The following is a 16,593-nucleotide window of genomic DNA, read 5'->3' as shown; positions in this document are numbered from 1 at the left end:
CCCCCCCCGACCTTGCACCACTAGTCAAGGCTCGCTTGTATTTTATCATCCCCTACAGTTCGATGGGCCTCTGGACGTCCTGTTTTGGGAGCATGATACCCCTACAGTTCGATGGACAAGCTTCGGTTTCCTTAATTTTTTTGTGTGTACGTGTGCAACAGAATCGCATTATCAAAAGATAATAAGGGTTTCTTTCTTCTTATTTCCCCCTTCCTTTTTTGCTTAAGGCAACCTCCGGCTCGGGAATAAGGTGGGTCATTCGTGTGGGTTAGCATGGGGTTTTTCTTGATCTTTCCACTCTCTTGTCCTATTCTTTTTTCTTTTTCTTTTCTAACTTGAGTTCGTGGAAGAAGGGTAAGAAAGCATCTGGAGCCTCCCTACTTAATTATTGAAACGCTTGGATGGCGCAGTCTGGATGGTTGTCTGTGATATCCCCCCCGCGCACACCCACCTATACCGGCTGGCCCTGATGTCTGATTTGGTGGCCTGGTTGATTTCATTTTCCTCTTCACTGTTTCTCGTTGCTGTATTGTACTCATCACGATATTTATCTTACTGTCTTATAAATGTTGTGCTTGCGACTTTGGGAAATGTTTGCCCTGCGCATAGATCTATTCGAGAATAATTACAAGGCGTCTCCCATCGGCTGAATACTTAAATTCTAAGTATCTATATCTATAGACCCGGCCCTCGTTTTTCTGTTGTAAGGATTGGCTGGTCTCTACGTTTGCAACTACGGTGTGCTAGTAACAAGATACTTGAAAAGATTGTTCGAATACCTAAGGGAATATTGGCCAAAATGCTATCCGATAACTACTTTAAGTACGACGGCTCCTGTCTGAGATGCCATATCATCAGCTCCATCCAGTTCTCCTCAAGAGTCCGGTCGGTGCCGACAGATTTAGCTCCTCCAACTAGAACATTATCTGGACTGCAACCAGGCCCTCAACCCTGAGACGAAGCGAAAATCCCCCCTCGAGAAGAGAATAACACAGCATCGTGAAATTCGTCGAGTGTCTGTAGTCGTGTTCACGTTGAAAAAAAAAATAGAAAGCAATGTACCGGAGGCTCGCGCTAAAGGCGTAGGACCTGCCAGGACGCCAGCGTTCGAACGGGGGCTTTGCACGCCAGTTTAGATGTACCACATGCCAAAGGGCAATCTGTTCGAAGTACCGTGCATGGGAAGGAGACGGGGATCAACGGGTCGGTTCTTCGGCTTCGGGTTGGTGAGCTTCACCTCAGGTCCACTCTGAGGTCCAGAACTAGCAGGGACATCTTCGTGGTGACGGGCACGGGTGGCAACCAAATGAGCGTAATAAACAGCCGGGACTATGTCATAGTTAGCATCTTCTGAGGTATTCTCCAGAAAATGAAGAATAGACAGGAAGAAGGGTAGTCAGTCACTTACACAAAGAAACCGATGTAGTGGACCGCATGTACTGATAGCAATGATCGTAGATCATATTTTCAAGCTCCTGAGCCTTGTGTCCGATCTGGTCGAGGATGACATGGTAATGGACAGGACGAGATGTTCCCTGAAGGGCGATGTGCGAATAGAGCAGAAAGTCCCAGTCATGAGGGCTGGTCACATCCCTGGAGATCAAAGTACCGGGCAGAGGGTTGCCATTGCGATCAGCCGAGTTACGGTCACCGGGCTTAGGAAAGGCTCGGAGATGGTGGCGTTTGTTGGCAACAACCACAGTAAATTTGCCCTTCCACTGATCCTGAGTGAGCTGCATGAAAATGGAACGCATGTCGAGAACCTCCTTTTCGAGAACGTGCTGAAATTGGCCGGAGGAGACACCATCCCGGAAGTAATATACGTGGTCTGGAGCACGACCCTGTCCAACGGTGGACATCCATTCACGAACGAGAGGGAGTAGGATGACTTCGATGTTGGAACGGTTGATGATCTCGACACGATCACCATTGGCCTCACAGGCTCCCCAGTATCGACCACCGAAAGTATCCATGCAGACGGTCATGGCAGCCATCGAAGGGGACCAAACTCCCATGTGCGGGTGAGAGACGTCAGCACCGATGATCATGGAATGAGGTCGGAGAGCCGCTTCAGGAACCTTGGGAATAGCGCGAGCCGTGGTGCCTCCCAACTTCGCATTGACCTTCATGAGAACGTTGGAAATGTACTGCGGGTTCGCCTTGGAAACATGAGCAGATTGAAGAACCTGAGAAGGCACACCCCAGCGGCAGTCGCAAGACTTCTTAATCCGAAGATAAGTAAAGGAGTTCTTGTCGGGCACGACGATCAACAGGAGCTGAGGGTCCTTCTGGAACTTGACCCCAGTCGCGTTGTAGAGGGTCTTGATCGCGTCACCAATGTCCTCCTTGAGCTCAACAATCACAGGGCGCTTCGCAACATTGCCACCATGGCCAGCATAACCCTTCATGAAACCGTCGCAGAAAGTTTCAACCTGGGTGCGATTGATAGCATTACGCTTGCCGGGGAAGTAACCGATACCCCAAGACTCCAAGGGCCGCTTGTTGGGCTGCAAGAATTTCTTGCCACGGAGATCCCAACGACCATTGGTACCTGGATTGAGCTTCGCGCCTCCGCCAAACTGGATCTCCGGATTAGGGAGGAGTCGAGCCTTGGTACGAATCATGTTCTGATCAACCTGGAGTCCAAAGGCCTGGAGAACAGGATCGTTCGAGTGATCAAGCATGGCCTTGGACTTTTGAACGGATTGCAGCCGCTCAGCAGGACGAGAAGCCGCATATTTGATCATGTGTGACGTTTGCCATTCGTTGAGCTTCCAGGGATACTTGTGCAGGCCGTGAATAGTCAAAACTTCCATCGGGTAAACGACATTCTTCTTGGTCATCTCAACCATAGGAAGTTCCCAGTAATCCAAAATCACGTTGTACTTCGACTTGAAGTATGCCTCAACGGTCATTGTCTTGGTGGTACCGGTTGCACGGTCCTTGATGTCAATGGTGTAAGTGCGAGCGCTCGCATTGAGCAGGCCCTTGACAATGAAGTTGGTGCCGAGAACGGGGCAGCCACGGTAATGGGGTTGAACCTGTAGCTTGCGCAGGCGCTTGTGGACTTCGTAAAAACCGTTCGACTCAGTAAGTCCACCATGACCATCGGAAATAGGCTTGGTGAGGTGAATCAGATGTTGCAGGTCACGGCAGTCCAAAACGGCCATGGCAGCACCCATGAAAGAAGTGCGAGCCCAAAAGCAGGTATTCGACACATCGATGTTAACCACAAGTCGGCCAGGCTAATGATGCACATGTCAGCTCATGGAACCACAAATCGGGAGGGGACTTGACAAGAAACTCACCAGAGCCGACCGAATCGCCTGGTAGACACCCTTAAAGGCCAAAACGCCGTTTCCGAGATCCTTGTTGTCACCCTGCTCATCGAAGAAGGAACGCTTGATGGCAAGAAACTTCGTGCTTGGCCATTCGCGAAGGACATGATCAAAGAAATCTAGTGTGGTTAGTGATCCGGAGAGAAATGAGTTCAAAACCCTGAGGACCTACTCAAAGCCTCCAAAACAGGTTCGTTCATGGAAATTTTGCCATTGAGCCAAGCGGTAAGCACAGCCAAGTTGACCTGCTTGGTCTTGCGAACCAAGATCCGGAAAGTGTTGTTGGTTTTGGTGCTGGGAGGACGACCCTGTTCAGCATCCAAATCAACGAGGGCGTTGAATTCCTTTTCGTAATTGTTCATGGACCTGAAACGAGCGATCAGTGGATGCTTTTCTCTCAAGAAACTTGCAAGAAATATGACTTACCAGGCCAACTTATTGCCATCGAAGATGACACTCTTCAGATTGTTCTTGCGAATCTTCGAGTTCCAAACCTTCTGGATCACGGCATTCTTTTCAACGCCATTGCCAATGTGCACCTAAGTAGGGAAGTTGAGCAAAATGTCTTTTTTTTTTCCCAAGCCAAAAGTATGGGTAGAAAAGCAACTTACATCGTACTGGTAGACGATTCTGCTAGGGAACTTGGTAATGGCAAACGCATTGAGAAGCACTTCGATCTCTTTGCCAGTCTGGTTGAAGCCGGGACGAGGGACGGTGGCCACAGGGACAGAGTACTTTGCGATTTCATTGTCAGTACGAACTCTCAGGTGACGGAAGCCGCCAGCGAGCTTGTTGATTTCATCGGCATCTTCCATTGTGACGGTGATGAAATTTGAAAAGTAAAAAGAGATGATTTGATAGTAGGAGGAAAGAGGTGACTGGAAAGTTGGGATAGCAGAAGCTGGGATAGTAGAAGCTGGGATAGTAGAAGCTGGGATAGTAGAAGCTGGGAGAGAGGTTGTTGGGAAGAGAAGAAGAAGAAGGAACAAGGAGAGGGGGAGAGGGGAGGGTTGTATTTATATAGACCTGGGCAGAGAAAGATATTGAATATGAAGGGGACATTGTGAATAGAAAGAATTGAATGGCAGGTGTGGGTGGTGGTCAATGATGGGATGATGTGTGAGACAATACAATATTGAATGCCGGGTCTCTACATCAATTGCAAGCCTGTAGCCGGTGAACCTGAGGCAGGAGGGAATAGCTGATGCTTGGTGGGTATCCATATTGAATGGGAGGAAGTGGGTATATATGAGGGTAAATAAGAAGAGGCTGGGTGTGAATGAATAAAAGGCAGATGAAAAGGCAGGTCTATTGAATTGAGCTGGGAGACAATAAATGTGTTCTCATGAAGTGAATGGACTACAACGAGTCTTGGGGGACGAACAAATGACAAACAAGGCTTCTGCAGGGTCCTGCAGGCCAAAAGCAAGCAGCGACAACTACTAATTTTTTCCCTTTACTTTTCGAGGCTTCAAACGAAGAATAAAACTCACCAGATGATTCAAGTTGAAAGCCGCAAGAGGCAAGTCAACATTTTTACACATATCCGTTAGCAAAGCTGGCTTGTCCAGCGCAGGGTCTCCTTGAGCCCCCAGGCCGGGCTTGCCGGGCACGTTCGCCATAGCGACGAGTGCTTTTCGAGACAAGGCTAGATGTTTATTCGGTTCGAGTTGGAGTCAACTGTTCAGTTAGCTGAGGACACGAGAAAATGAAGCAGGATGAAAGGAAATCAAATCAAGTGAGAGTCGAGCTCAAGCTCAAGGTCTCGAGACAAGCGATCTAATGCTAATAGAGAAAAATAGAAACAGGCATGAGGAGAAACGCAAAGGGCAACACGGCTGAGACTTGGGCCATTTGAGGCTTCGTGATAGCTTGAAGAAGAGCCCCGGGAAGCGAAGCAGAGATAGAGCAATGTGATGGAAGGAAACTCGAGCTCAACTTACCAGAACGCGTTGTGAGAGAAGCTTTCAAGAAACAGGAGAGGTACCCCAAGCTGAAGCGCGACGAAGATGCGTCGCTGAGCTGAGAGGTGGTAGAGGGGAACGATGAGAGATGGGTCAACGTCGAGGAATATGAACGTGGTAAACCTGGAGAACCAAGCAAGCCACCAAGGGAGCAGTTGGGTATGTGGAGGAGGGAAGGAGGAGGGAAGGAGGAGGGAAGGAGGAGGGAAGGAGGAGGGAAGGAGGGAAAGAAGGAGGAAGGAGCTATTTATGGTGGACGGCCGGGATGCTCGATATCCCAAAGGGGAAGGAACGGGGTGAGGTGAGAGATAAAGGAAGGAAGGAAGGAAGAGGGAGGTGAGGCGAAGGTGAGGGGATATATGAACGCGAAGCGAGGACTGACGCGACGGGCGGGCAACAGAAAGGTCAAGGAAGGCAATTTCCAAAATTAAGTGAGCTGGATTTGTGGGATGACGACCTCATCGCCGGGGCGATGTCGTGAGCCGGAAGCAAATGGAAGGTGAGGTGGTGGTGGGCAATGATTATTTCGTCGTGATTGATGCTTACTGGGTTTTCTAGGGAGAAAGCTTCATAAAGAGAGGTATGGCAGGACTGAAAGATCACATAGATAGTGATTGAAAGCACCTGATCTCTGCTTTCATTAGGATCTTCTCTATATTCTTCTTGAACAGAATCTACGGCACCAGGCAAATACATCAAAGATCACCTGGACAGTTACCGATGGACGTTCGAAAACACAAAAAGCGATGCTACCTGGGGATACCTCTCGCAACGCGAGTTCATGTCTGCTCAGTGGCTGTGGCAGTGGTGAGAGACCTTTGGTGTCTACGACATCCCGTTCGGTGATCGATGCTTGTGGCTCCATCCAGCATACTCAGTGGCTGTGGCTCATCGTCAAGACATATAAGAATAAAGACGATGGCAGAGTTCGTCGATTGCCCGAGACAGAACCACGGAATACAGGATTGGCTCAGTGCTGAGGAAACAGATCTTGTTTATAACATTGCTAAGATTCAAATTGAGGAATGACCAGGGCCGAGAACTAGAATGCATTGTAGATAGACTGAAGCTCAAAGAAGCACACGGGTCCGTTCACTGTACAGATGATATACCCTATGCGATATCGCTTGCTGCTAAGTTATCGGGGAAAAAAAAAGATCATGCGCCGAAGAAGTGCAAAATACCCAATCCTGTTCCAATATAAACCTCACGGTACTGTCCACTACTCCGACGATACATTCAAGATCGATTGTGATGTGACTAATCTGTATCATATGCCCTTATGTACCGGTATTCTTCCCCATGTCTCGGTTCTGCCAACGCATTGAAGAGTTTCAGTGGCTTGGGCGGTAGGAGTCTTAAGACAGCCAGTATGTTAGTGAAAGTAAAAAGAAGAGAGTGTGAGATATATGTATTCAGAACACAAGAAATATTATGAAACCGGATTTTTATCTACCTACCTGTGTAAGATTGCATCGTCATGGGCTGGTTATGTCCCATCGCACCAATAGACTGCGGCATCGGAATCTGAGAGATCGACGCTGGCATGTCAATTCTGCGAAGGAGGTCAACCAGCTTCTCTGCAGAAAATCGACCGGCGTTATATGCAGAGGCTGGAGGGATGATGCTGAGAAGATAGACAATGTCTCGGGGTAGCGGGTTGGTTGCGCCTTGAGGTCGAAATTGAGAGCTCAATGACCCACTCCCATTTACCGGGGTAGAGCGCCTCATCTGATCAAGATGCCGCACTGTGGCACCTTTCAAGGGAGATTCGGCTCGAATGAACTTTCGTGGCCTGTTCAGGCCATCATCATAATCATCCAAGGAGAGGGGCCTCTTCGGCGAACTTGTAGAAGGAGCATCAAGATATCTGGGAGGGGTGCCGTGACGCGAATCCGGTCGGTCAGCAGGGGGGGCAACAACAGCAGTTTTCGGCCGAGTTTGCGAAGGAGAGATAATCGGCCGTATGGCAGTGGGATCGAACGTCGAGGTGGCGTAACGATGAGAGAATTGCTCAAGGGTAGGGTCCTGGGGGAAAAGCTCGCGCATCCGGCTCTCAAGGTTGATAACCTGGACAAGGTCTCCATAGCGAGACTCATACTCATGGAGAAACGCGAAAATGGGCTTGGCTTTATGGACGCTTTCAGGCTTGGCAGCCAATTTGCGAACTGTCATCTCGAACACGGCCCTCGCGTCTGAAAGGAGATTGAAAATTAGTTTAAAAATAAAGCTCTCTCGTGTTCGTACCGTAGAACTTACTAGTGATGTCGTTGATGTCAATCAGATGTTTCAGGTACTCAAGTGCGAAGTTCTCGTCTTCTGGGAAAAGCTTTGCACCACGTTCGAATATTTTCGTGGCAGCAGGGTCTTTATAGCAATGATACTCGATGAGAGCGCTCGCAATGTACACATCGCTGGTAATACGGCCTCTCTTCCTAGCATCGGCGAAGACCTGCCTGGACCCGGGCATCTCGCCAGGCTTGCCCTTCCCTTGGATGCGGCGCATGGCGCGCATCAGAGCAATCCACGCAAACGAAATAGTCTTGGAAAGAATAGTGAGTTGGATAGCGTGGGCACTGCGGACCGCTTCAATCTGTGCATTTTTTGCGAACTCCCTTGCCCTCGCTTCACCTGTCTCATCGTCGTCCTCTTCATTCTGCGAAACTTGCTTTTCGGCGTTCAAACTTGCAAAGGTCGCCTCAAGGCGGGTGACGTCTTGCGTTTCGCGGGTACGGGCCTTGGCGACCAAGTCGTAAAGAGCGTCAAGAAGCCTGTCGTAAGGTTCTCTGACCTTGGTCCCTCGCCTGATGGGGTCTGGCTCGGAATCGGATGTGATCTCCAACCGGTCGGCACGTTTGAATGCAAGCAAGCAACTCTCTGGATTTGCGTCGATCCCTTGCTTCAGAAATTCAGTTCCCTCATGTTCCAGTTCATTCTGAAAACAAAATTCAGCCGCTTCGAACCATATCTCTGGTAAGAATCGTAACGCCATCAATGCTTGCTTATACACATAGACAATGCGTGCATTGAAGACAGGACGGTCGTCGTCTTTCAAGACTAGCGGATCACCCTTCTCCCAGGCGATCCAGCGCCTCCAGATGTCGACTTGTTGAGCAAATTCGATATCACCATCGGCGCCAGGGACAGGAGGTAACCGAGGGAGAGATGTACGATTCAGGTCTCGAGTGATGTTTTGCAATTCAGTAAAAGAGCTTCGTGCAGTCATATATGCAGGTGATTGTTCTTGAAGAAATTTTCGGCCCTGGATGGTTTGAAAATTTGATGTCAGAAAGAAAACTCACAGGCGCTAGAATAGCCAATCGGGGAGATGCTTCAGGTCTTTACCGTAAGTTTATTCAAGCCCATTTCAAATTGATCATATTCCTTCCAGAGGGAGTTAACGGCACTGGTCGGAACCGCAATAGCTTTTTGGTAAGCTTTGCGCAGGAGATCCATCTTCTGTTGATCCTGCCAGCCGGAACCGCCCACATTGCCAGGTCCCGATCGAATGAACAGAACGTAGTCTGTCCATATGGGCCCCGAGTCTTTGTCTACGCCAATGTGTTGGAAGGCTAAGTCGTAGGCAGAGGAGATGATCGTCCGAGCTTGCCCAGTTGTGTCTGTTGTCAACGGGTTTCGCCGACGGACGTAGTCGAGATAAACCGACCACAGCTGGACGCTCGGTATGGTGAGGAGCGTCTTGTTGAATATCTGCTCTAAGCGGAACAGCTCGTTGTTTTCGGACTCCATACTCGCATACGCCACCCATTGTTCGGCCTGCAAGAGCACGTGAGCATCATGTTGAAGTTTCCGGGCGCATGGTTCAATCAACTTACAGAAAAAGGAAACACTTGGAGGAATCTCTCGTAAACTTCGCGCGCGTTATCCAGTCTGTTGCGGCTTCTGTGTTCTCCAATCAACTCCAGCCAGGCAGGGATGTCCCCTCGCGGATCTTCCTGGATCCTGTCTTCCAGAATGCCGACTCGGTCGTGGGGTAATCGGCCTGGCCCACTCGAATGCTCAACTGATGTGGAAGGGGGTGGAGCGGGGATGTCAGATGCAAAACCAGACTGGACAGTCTGAGAGGTGTACAGAGCTTGAGCGGAAGGAACAGAAGAAGCATCATTTTTAGAAGAGACAGCAGCATGAGGAGAGTATGAGTTATTGGAGTGATGGACAGAACTGGCAGGGCCCTGCACAGCTCCATAGTCAGATACATCAGGGACAGAAGTAGCTTGATTTGCATTTCCTGAAACGGAGTTCTCGGTCATGTTCACAGGAAAAGTGCTCATGTCCTCGACACCAAGTACAGCCGGTGGCTCATAATCTGCATCGCCTTTATCATCGCCAGATGCTTCAGCTTCCTCCTCCTCCTCATCATCATCATCTTCGACCACGAACCCCCCTATTGTCCTTGTCTTCGGCGGTGCCTGCGCAGCAGACGCCGTGGTAGGCAACTCTACCTTGGCAGGCATTTCGGATTGATCACCATCGGTCGGTGGAGCGGAAGCGGTCTCCGAGGGCGTAGAAACCTGTGGGGGAGGATTTGAATCGGATGCGGTTGGAGCTAAATCATCTTCGCTTGACTTGGACTCATCCAGCGGCGTGGAATACTCCACTTGCAACGTCTTGGAAGGATCATATTCATCAGAGTCGGAGTTGTCCTCATCCTGAGCATCCACCGGAGTCTGGTCCACCGCATCTGTGTTCATCGCCTGAGCCTCAAAGAAGGCCTTCTCTGCATCGTCTTCCGCCATGACAAAGGTCAGATACGGCGGTGCTGGGACCGGAAAACGAGTGTCGTGTGCAGTCAACCTTGGCTTCTCGGGCTGCGGTGAGAATCAATCCAGAACTTGGGGTATCAATACCTCTTTCAATCAACAATCCCCACTTTGAAACTCCAGGGCAGACAGCGACGTTTCGCTGGGCTGCAGGTGTTGCTGCGGTGGATCGTCGGGCAACGGTCTCACAGCATCGCAGAAGCTTCACCAGTGGCAGCAGGGCACCAGGTAATCAGTCACGTGATAAAGGCGGTCAACGCGAGAATGCGCAACGCGATCCGCCCGCGCGTTGATCCTTCTTATCCTGGCGTAGTAAGTCAGTCTGCAGGTATAATTACCCTTGGGGGATCCCTCGCTGCTGCACCACCACAACAACCCTTCTCCCTGTGATTTGTATCTCTGGCTGCAGTTTACCCTCTCTGTATCCATCTAAAAAATCTGCTTTCTTTTACCCTTACAATACTTTCTTCACCATGTCTGTCGTTTCGCTTCTTGGGGTCAAGGTTCTAAATAACCCCGCCAGTTTTACCGACTCTTACGAGTTCGAGATCACCTTCGAGTGCCTTGAGCAGCTCCAAAAAGGTACACCCGTCTCTTGAGAAGGGGCCTGTTTTTGAAATATCTAATCAAACTTCAGATCTGGAATGGAAATTGACTTATGTCGGCTCGGCTACGTCGTCAGTTCAACCCTACCCCTCGATTGTTTGTTCAAGATTGCACGCGCTAACGAGTGTTTTTTTTTTATTTCTCTTCAGATCCGAGTATGACCAGGAGCTTGACTCGCTTCTCGTGGGCCCGATCCCCGTAGGAGTCAACAAATTCATTTTCGAGGCCGACGCTCCAGACCTTAAACGGATTCCGACTTCGGAGATTCTTGGCGTAACCGTGATCCTCCTCACCTGCAGTTACGACGGCAGAGAGTTTGTTCGTGTGGGATACTACGTGAACAACGAGTACGACTCGGAAGAGCTTGCCGCAGACCCTCCTGCCAAGCCTATCATAGAGCGTATCCGCCGTAATGTTCTGGCGGAAAAGCCTCGAGTGACCCGATTTGCCATCAAATGGTTGGATCCCCGTGACACTTCACCCTTGTTGACTTGAGAAGCTGCTAATGTATGATATGTAGGGACTCGGAAGAATCCGCCCCTGCCGAATATCCCCCCGAACAACCCGAGGCCGACAATCTCGAAGACGACAGCAATGCCTACGGTGCTGAGGAGCGCGAACTTGAGGCCGCTTTGATCAAAGAACTCCAGGAGAGCGAGAAGGATGCAGGTGGAGACCACGAGATGGAAGGCGCTGAAGAAACCGCCGGCAAAGATGACGAGGAGGAAGATATCTCCGACGCGGAAAGTGAAGACCTTGAAGCTGAAAGTGATGATGACGAGGAGGACCTTGACGAAGACGAGGCTGGTGACGGTGACGACGATGTGGAAATGGGCGACGACTCGGAACAAAAAGACGAGGCGAACAAACCGGATCACATCGCACAACACCCAATGGCCGAAACTATGGTCCACTAAATGTGTCTTTGATCTTTGATGGTTTACGAATCACTCTATTTCATGACTTTTGAGATTAGTTCCAAATATTCCTGCAGTTCATGTTTATCCCCCATCAAGTATTTTTAAAACTAAGAAATAAGACATCTTGTTGCCACAATTCAGCAATAGAGATGAAAGTCACCATGACAACTGCTGTTACATTTATGAGGCTATGGAAGGCAGATGTAAGGGGTAACCTTGTCTTGCGGTGAGCCAGAGATGGGTTGTAAGTACATGGTATTTATTATTTACCCTGTAACTAATAAATAGCTATTAATTCAGGATTAATAAAAGCCCTCTTATCTCTTATATATATAAAATAAATAGTCTATACTACATCCCACATAAAGGAACTGTCTAGATATATATAAATTAACAATTCAACAAGAATATAGAAACAGAGACACCAGGCTCCAATGATAGATATCTATAGGAAATAAAATACAAGCTCCTAGCTGTAGTTTACAACATAGTATCCATGTTAATATATCTACCTACTCACCGCCGCATTAACAGGTAAGCCACCATAGAGGTAAATCAAGTATCACACAGATACCCATATTAATGAAAGATTATAACCTAAGGAGGATAGCCAGGTGAGAGAGAAGAAGAAATGCCCTCCACCCCACGCTACTTCTCCTGCGAACATATCCTCAACCCCCCCCACAGCCCATTACCATACGACATCGACTGTTCAGGAGGGGGAGGAGGGAGAGAACGGATCCCCTGTCTCTGTAAATGCTGCCACAAGGCGCAGAACGCCACGCGGACGCGCCCATTGTTCCTCGCGCTGATGGAGGAGTTGAACGGGCTGAACGGGCTTATTGACCGGGTGACGCAGGACGGACGCGCAGGCCTGCTCCATTGCGCGACCGTTACGTTGGAGCTGCACCGGTTGCATCGGCGGCGGAGGGAGGCTAAAGATGGATATATTGAGGATGTGGGCGGGTTGTGGGCGCCGTATAGGACGCGGTGGGGGCGTGTTGATCTCCCGGCTATGTATAAAGTGATGTGAGAATAGATTATGGATGGAGTTCGAGTGGAGTACGGTTCGTGTTGAGGACTTGATAAAAAAATATCTATGGGCGTTGGATTTATCGCTATCATAACATTCATACAGCCAGAAGACTAGAGACCGAATTTCGATCCGAGAACTGCAATGTTAGCACGTATTCCAAACTTTTATGTATGTATATGCTAGACTCACCTCCCAGAACGGCCTTCTTCTTCTGCTTCGACACGAACTTGCTCACATCGTCGGCCCAGTTGCTGCTGTTCTCCTCCAGCCGGTCCATGGTGTCTCCCATGATCCCGAGCCGTTCAGTGCGTTCCTGCATCTGACGCTGCATGTACGCCATGTAGCCCTCTTCACTGCCCTGCTGGGAACTGTGGCCGGTCGACGAGCGTGAGTTTCGGGTGAGTTGCTGCCGTTCCTGCTCGTCAAGTTTCATCTGCTCCAGCATCTTCTTCGACGGTGGCCGGTCGGGACCCCCAACTATCCATTTTGATCAGCTTCCATCATAAAGACTTGGTTTTGTGGGGAGAAAGACAAAGGGGGCCGACTTACTGAGAATGTCCATGTCGGCGGGAGATATGTACTGGGTGCCAGAGATCCACTGCATATTCGAGATTGTCGGTCGCGGAGGCATCGGGAGTTGGTCGTTGTAAAGCTTGTCATCAGAAGGTTGACTAGAAAGGTCAGTACTAGGCGAAATTCTAATCCAGCAAAAAAAAAAAAAGGGGGGGGGGGGGGGATTGCATACAGTGTGACCCCAAAGCCCCAGACACTGAGTACTTCAACTTCCGACGGGCCAACCCAAGTCAAAATATCACCCGACGGTGCAACAAGCGACTCGGATATCCGCCTCATGTCGACGATGTGATCGATCTTGCTACATCCTATTTCCTTGAGAGATGGGATCGAGAAAGCCCGCGCATTCCCGTCCCCGAAGAGCCCAACAAGGCTGTAGCCACGGCCCTCGGTCTTCACCACCGCAGCAGAGTCACAAAGATAATTATCCCATGTCTTGTGGGCCCCCTTGGCCGTGGCAGGTTTGAAGATCCTGCAGCCTGACACGGTCACGGCAACAACGACACCGTTGACCTTAAGGCCGTTCCTCAACCCCCCGACGGCATTAGGAGATGCCAAGGCAGGACTGCCAGTTTCAACATCGAGAGGGGAGATGCTGATAACCTTGTCGTCAAGAGAGGTAGCCCCCACAAAAGACGCGGAATAGGTTCCATTGCTGGCCGGCAGGATCTTGAAAGTCGCAAAGTTGCCACGGCTAGTACCAACAAAGCAGCAGATGCTTGAATATTCTACATGCAAGTCAGCTTCACACTTGCTCATTATCTCAGTGGAAGAGGAGATAGGGAAGCGGAATAGGAGGTAGGGAATTGGAAAGAATCTCACCTTCACCCTCCAAAGTCATGACTCCAAACTCGATACTAGTCGGCCACTCTGCTGGTGCCTCATCGGATGCGCGGGACTTGCGGAAACTGGCCCGCTTGTTCTGTTTCAAGAAATCCGAGAGATGAGCAGTGTATATGATGGCCGGCCCCCGCAAGTCGATGATGACAAAAGAGCCGCCTTCGAAGCCGACGGCGACAAAACCGACTTCACTATGTTTCAGTGCCGTCACAGGTCCCTTTTCCATTTCCAACATGGTGAGTGGCAGAAGACCCTGTTTCAGGCCCGGGTCAGTACGGTGCTTAATATTCGTGAGTGCTCCGGGTCCACTATTCGGGCCAGCAGGCGCATCGCTGCCAACGTTTGCATTGTTGCCCCATCTGAAGATAACAACCTCTCCACTCCGGAGGCCGACAGACAGCTCGCCAGTCAATCCCACCATGGACATCTGGGTGACTTCAACGTTGCTGACGCGGCCAACCGCACGGCTGAGATCGACCTGGATCACCTCGCCGTTCTCGATTTCATCGTCGTTGCCGGCATCCCAGAGACGGATGGTCCCGTCGGCATGTGCGGCTATGATGATGTTGCGGCGTTCGAAGCGCTTGAGAGTCTTCTTCCCCTCTGCACCGCCGACCAAAAACCTGGGGCCTTGTTGCCGTCGCTCCTTGAGACCCAGCCAGGCAGACCGGTCGATTGGCGCCATGCTGATCTTTGTGACAAACGGCTGAACGAAGGAAAGGTAGGGATGGAGCATGTTTGTGGGAGTGATTGGATGGCCGCTGGGGAAACTTAGAGTGACCAGCTCACCAGACGACAGCAGGACCATCACCGCGATAGGGTCATGAGCGCCGGCGTAGTAAGGGGACGAGCGCGGGAGCAGACAAAAGTCCACCACTTGTGCACCTGGAGGCACAGCAAGGGAGGTGGTCGTTTTGACTGTATCGAAATAATTCGACAGGATCTGCCACGAGGAGGTCTGGTAGTTGGGGGTGGTTCCGAAATCCAAGAAGGTGAGACCATTGCCGGGCTCATCCTTCAATCCGCCACCAGCAACCAAAAGGCCGGTATTGTCGGCGTTCTGTTTCGCGCACCACGCAACCTTAGTGATGGGGTGCTTGGTTTCCAGGAGGCCCCCTGCCGAGCCAGGTCTGCCGGAAACAGCACCTGGCTGATCTACATTGATATCTTGGATCGTCCTCGCCATTAGCTTGCGGCCGTCCTTGGAATCCCACAGGACCAAGCTCGTATCGTCGTGGACCGTCAGGACAAAAATCCCGTTCGGGTGCCAGAGCACCTGTGTCACCTTCGGCTTGCGGACATCGTTGAACGGGATCCCCGAGTCGCCTCCCAGCGCGCCGGAGGGCACCTCGTACTCGAAGTACTTCTGTGCAAGGTTCTGCTTGAACGAAAACACGACGGCTCCTTCGGGATAGCCAACAAGAATCTTGCCGATATCGCGAGGCGAAAATGCCATGGAGATCACGGGTGTCAATCGAGTGCGTGAGTTACGCTCTGCCCACAGGTTCGGCACTCGAAAGGGCGTCAACGATTCACGATCCATATCGTACGCAATGATATCGCCTAACGGTCAGCTTTTTATTCTTCCATGGCGAAACCTAACCCCCATCCGCTCTTCTTCCACTCCAATTTCATTTTTCGTACCATTCTGTAAGCCAATAAAAGCATAATCGAGGCTAGGATCCGTCAACAACGCAGTGACATGGCCCGGCGGCGCATAGGAGACGAGCACGCTCTTTGTCTCCAGCGAGAAGATGGAGATCTCATTCCTCGAGTCCACGCTGACAAGCTTATCGCCGCAGAACTGTAGGAACCTGGCTGACGCCTTTCGCGGGAAATTGAACACGACCAGCACCCGTCGCTGGCCAAAGACGTAGATCTGCCCGCTTCCGAACTGTGTATCGCTTGTTCCTACGGCGAGGAGGGATTGTACGGGATCGTATGCCACCACACTGATCTGAGAATTAATGCCGCATCGAGCAAACTGCATTCGTTAGAAAAAAAAAGAAATAAAAACGAACGTCCTTCTAGATGTCGTAGGGAAAGGAAAGAAAGGAAAGAATAGGAACTTGAACGTACTTCGTCGAGCAGGAACAGGTCCGGCGACAGACCCTCCGACAGATCCTTCTGGATACCGGCCTGTTTGCCTCTAAGGAACTGGGCCATCTCTACAGGTCAAGACCGTGCAGGCGAGAGACATTGACAAAAGGTGCAAAGATAGGTCGGGAGAAGGAAGAGGGAAGCAGAGAGACACTGACGACATTGGCTTGCAGCTGTCAACGCCTGCCCCGCCGCAGGCTCTCTTGGCATCGGTCGGACTCGGCTTGAGGCTATTATTATAGCATCAATAGAAGCCGAACTGGGAGGTTTTAATTGGTTATTTCTTTGAAGATTTAATAGCAGTGCCTATGGTGATCTTTGTGCAATGATGGGTATAGTGTTGTTGCTGTTGTTGTAGTAGTGTAGTGTAGTCCTCTATATGCTAGTAATATGATACATTTTTGACAATAATCGCTCAGAATGCAAAACACGCCT

At 50.3% G+C, this 16,593-nt stretch overlaps 5 protein-coding genes across 5 annotated transcripts; 2 read left to right on the top strand and 3 right to left on the bottom strand.

Annotated features, from left to right (window-relative positions):
• Positions 1-649, top strand: ASPZODRAFT_127727 (hypothetical protein). The gene has a single exon (XM_022721824.1). The coding sequence runs from the start codon at positions 470-472 to the stop codon at positions 623-625; it is 156 nt and encodes a 51-aa protein (XP_022586127.1). The 5' UTR covers positions 1-469; the 3' UTR covers positions 626-649.
• A 120-nt stretch (positions 650-769) lies between these two features.
• Positions 770-5,067, bottom strand: ASPZODRAFT_435068 (hypothetical protein). The gene is made up of 7 exons (XM_022728337.1): positions 4,832-5,067; positions 3,950-4,072; positions 3,765-3,877; positions 3,511-3,704; positions 3,309-3,457; positions 1,409-3,245; positions 770-1,329 (listed from the first exon to the last, which is right to left on the bottom strand). The coding sequence occupies exons 1-7, from the start codon at positions 4,958-4,960 to the stop codon at positions 1,133-1,135; spliced, it is 2,742 nt and encodes a 913-aa protein (XP_022586126.1). The 5' UTR covers positions 4,961-5,067; the 3' UTR covers positions 770-1,132.
• Positions 5,068-6,527: 1,460 nt separating this feature from the next.
• Positions 6,528-10,253, bottom strand: ASPZODRAFT_127725 (hypothetical protein). The gene is made up of 5 exons (XM_022721823.1): positions 9,139-10,253; positions 8,648-9,079; positions 7,562-8,564; positions 6,763-7,497; positions 6,528-6,659 (listed from the first exon to the last, which is right to left on the bottom strand). The coding sequence occupies exons 1-5, from the start codon at positions 10,057-10,059 to the stop codon at positions 6,637-6,639; spliced, it is 3,114 nt and encodes a 1,037-aa protein (XP_022586125.1). The 5' UTR covers positions 10,060-10,253; the 3' UTR covers positions 6,528-6,636.
• A 196-nt stretch (positions 10,254-10,449) lies between these two features.
• ASPZODRAFT_108447 (hypothetical protein) lies at positions 10,450-11,820 on the top strand. Its single transcript, XM_022720963.1, has 4 exons — positions 10,450-10,665; positions 10,721-10,760; positions 10,839-11,147; positions 11,210-11,820. Exons 1-4 carry the CDS (start codon positions 10,557-10,559, stop codon positions 11,604-11,606), a joined length of 855 nt encoding a protein of 284 aa, XP_022586124.1. The 5' UTR covers positions 10,450-10,556; the 3' UTR covers positions 11,607-11,820.
• A 935-nt stretch (positions 11,821-12,755) lies between these two features.
• ASPZODRAFT_12429 (hypothetical protein) lies at positions 12,756-16,224 on the bottom strand (the record flags this gene model as incomplete). The annotated part of the gene is made up of 7 exons (XM_022721391.1): positions 12,756-12,781; positions 12,835-13,122; positions 13,195-13,316; positions 13,391-13,946; positions 14,041-15,621; positions 15,703-16,042; positions 16,138-16,224. 7 exons carry the CDS (start codon positions 16,222-16,224, stop codon positions 12,756-12,758), a joined length of 3,000 nt encoding a protein of 999 aa, XP_022586123.1.
• Positions 16,225-16,593: the final 369 nt, after the last annotated feature.

This window comes from Penicilliopsis zonata (genome assembly GCF_001890105.1).
Source record: "Penicilliopsis zonata CBS 506.65 unplaced genomic scaffold ASPZOscaffold_1, whole genome shotgun sequence".
In the NCBI taxonomy this organism is placed as follows: Eukaryota; Fungi; Ascomycota; class Eurotiomycetes; order Eurotiales; family Aspergillaceae; genus Penicilliopsis; species Penicilliopsis zonata.
Note: the sequence above shows the minus strand (reverse complement) of the source record. Positions and strands in the feature narration are given on the sequence as shown.

What these genes read in the sequence shown, in the direction of transcription:
- ASPZODRAFT_127727 (XM_022721824.1), top strand. Translation starts at nt 470, where the DNA reads ATGTCTGATTTGGTGGCCTGGTTGATTTCATTTTCCTCTTCACTGTTT.
- ASPZODRAFT_435068 (XM_022728337.1), bottom strand. Translation starts at nt 4,960, where the DNA reads ATGGCGAACGTGCCCGGCAAGCCCGGCCTGGGGGCTCAAGGAGACCCT. An exon ending in GAATCGTCTACCAGTACGAT is followed by an intron (nt 3,878 to 3,949) that starts GTAAGTTGCTTT and finishes TTCCCTACTTAG; the next exon opens with GTGCACATTGGCAATGGCGT. An exon ending in GATGGCAATAAGTTGGCCTG is followed by an intron (nt 3,705 to 3,764) that starts GTAAGTCATATT and finishes CGCTCGTTTCAG; the next exon opens with GTCCATGAACAATTACGAAA.
- ASPZODRAFT_127725 (XM_022721823.1), bottom strand. Translation starts at nt 10,059, where the DNA reads ATGGCGGAAGACGATGCAGAGAAGGCCTTCTTTGAGGCTCAGGCGATG. An exon ending in TCCAAGTGTTTCCTTTTTCT is followed by an intron (nt 9,080 to 9,138) that starts GTAAGTTGATTG and finishes GTGCTCTTGCAG; the next exon opens with GCCGAACAATGGGTGGCGTA. An exon ending in GACGATGCAATCTTACACAG is followed by an intron (nt 6,660 to 6,762) that starts GTAGGTAGATAA and finishes GGCTGTCTTAAG; the next exon opens with ACTCCTACCGCCCAAGCCAC.
- ASPZODRAFT_108447 (XM_022720963.1), top strand. Translation starts at nt 10,557, where the DNA reads ATGTCTGTCGTTTCGCTTCTTGGGGTCAAGGTTCTAAATAACCCCGCC. An exon ending in CCTTGAGCAGCTCCAAAAAG is followed by an intron (nt 10,666 to 10,720) that starts GTACACCCGTCT and finishes ATCAAACTTCAG; the next exon opens with ATCTGGAATGGAAATTGACT. An exon ending in ACCCGATTTGCCATCAAATG is followed by an intron (nt 11,148 to 11,209) that starts GTTGGATCCCCG and finishes TATGATATGTAG; the next exon opens with GGACTCGGAAGAATCCGCCC.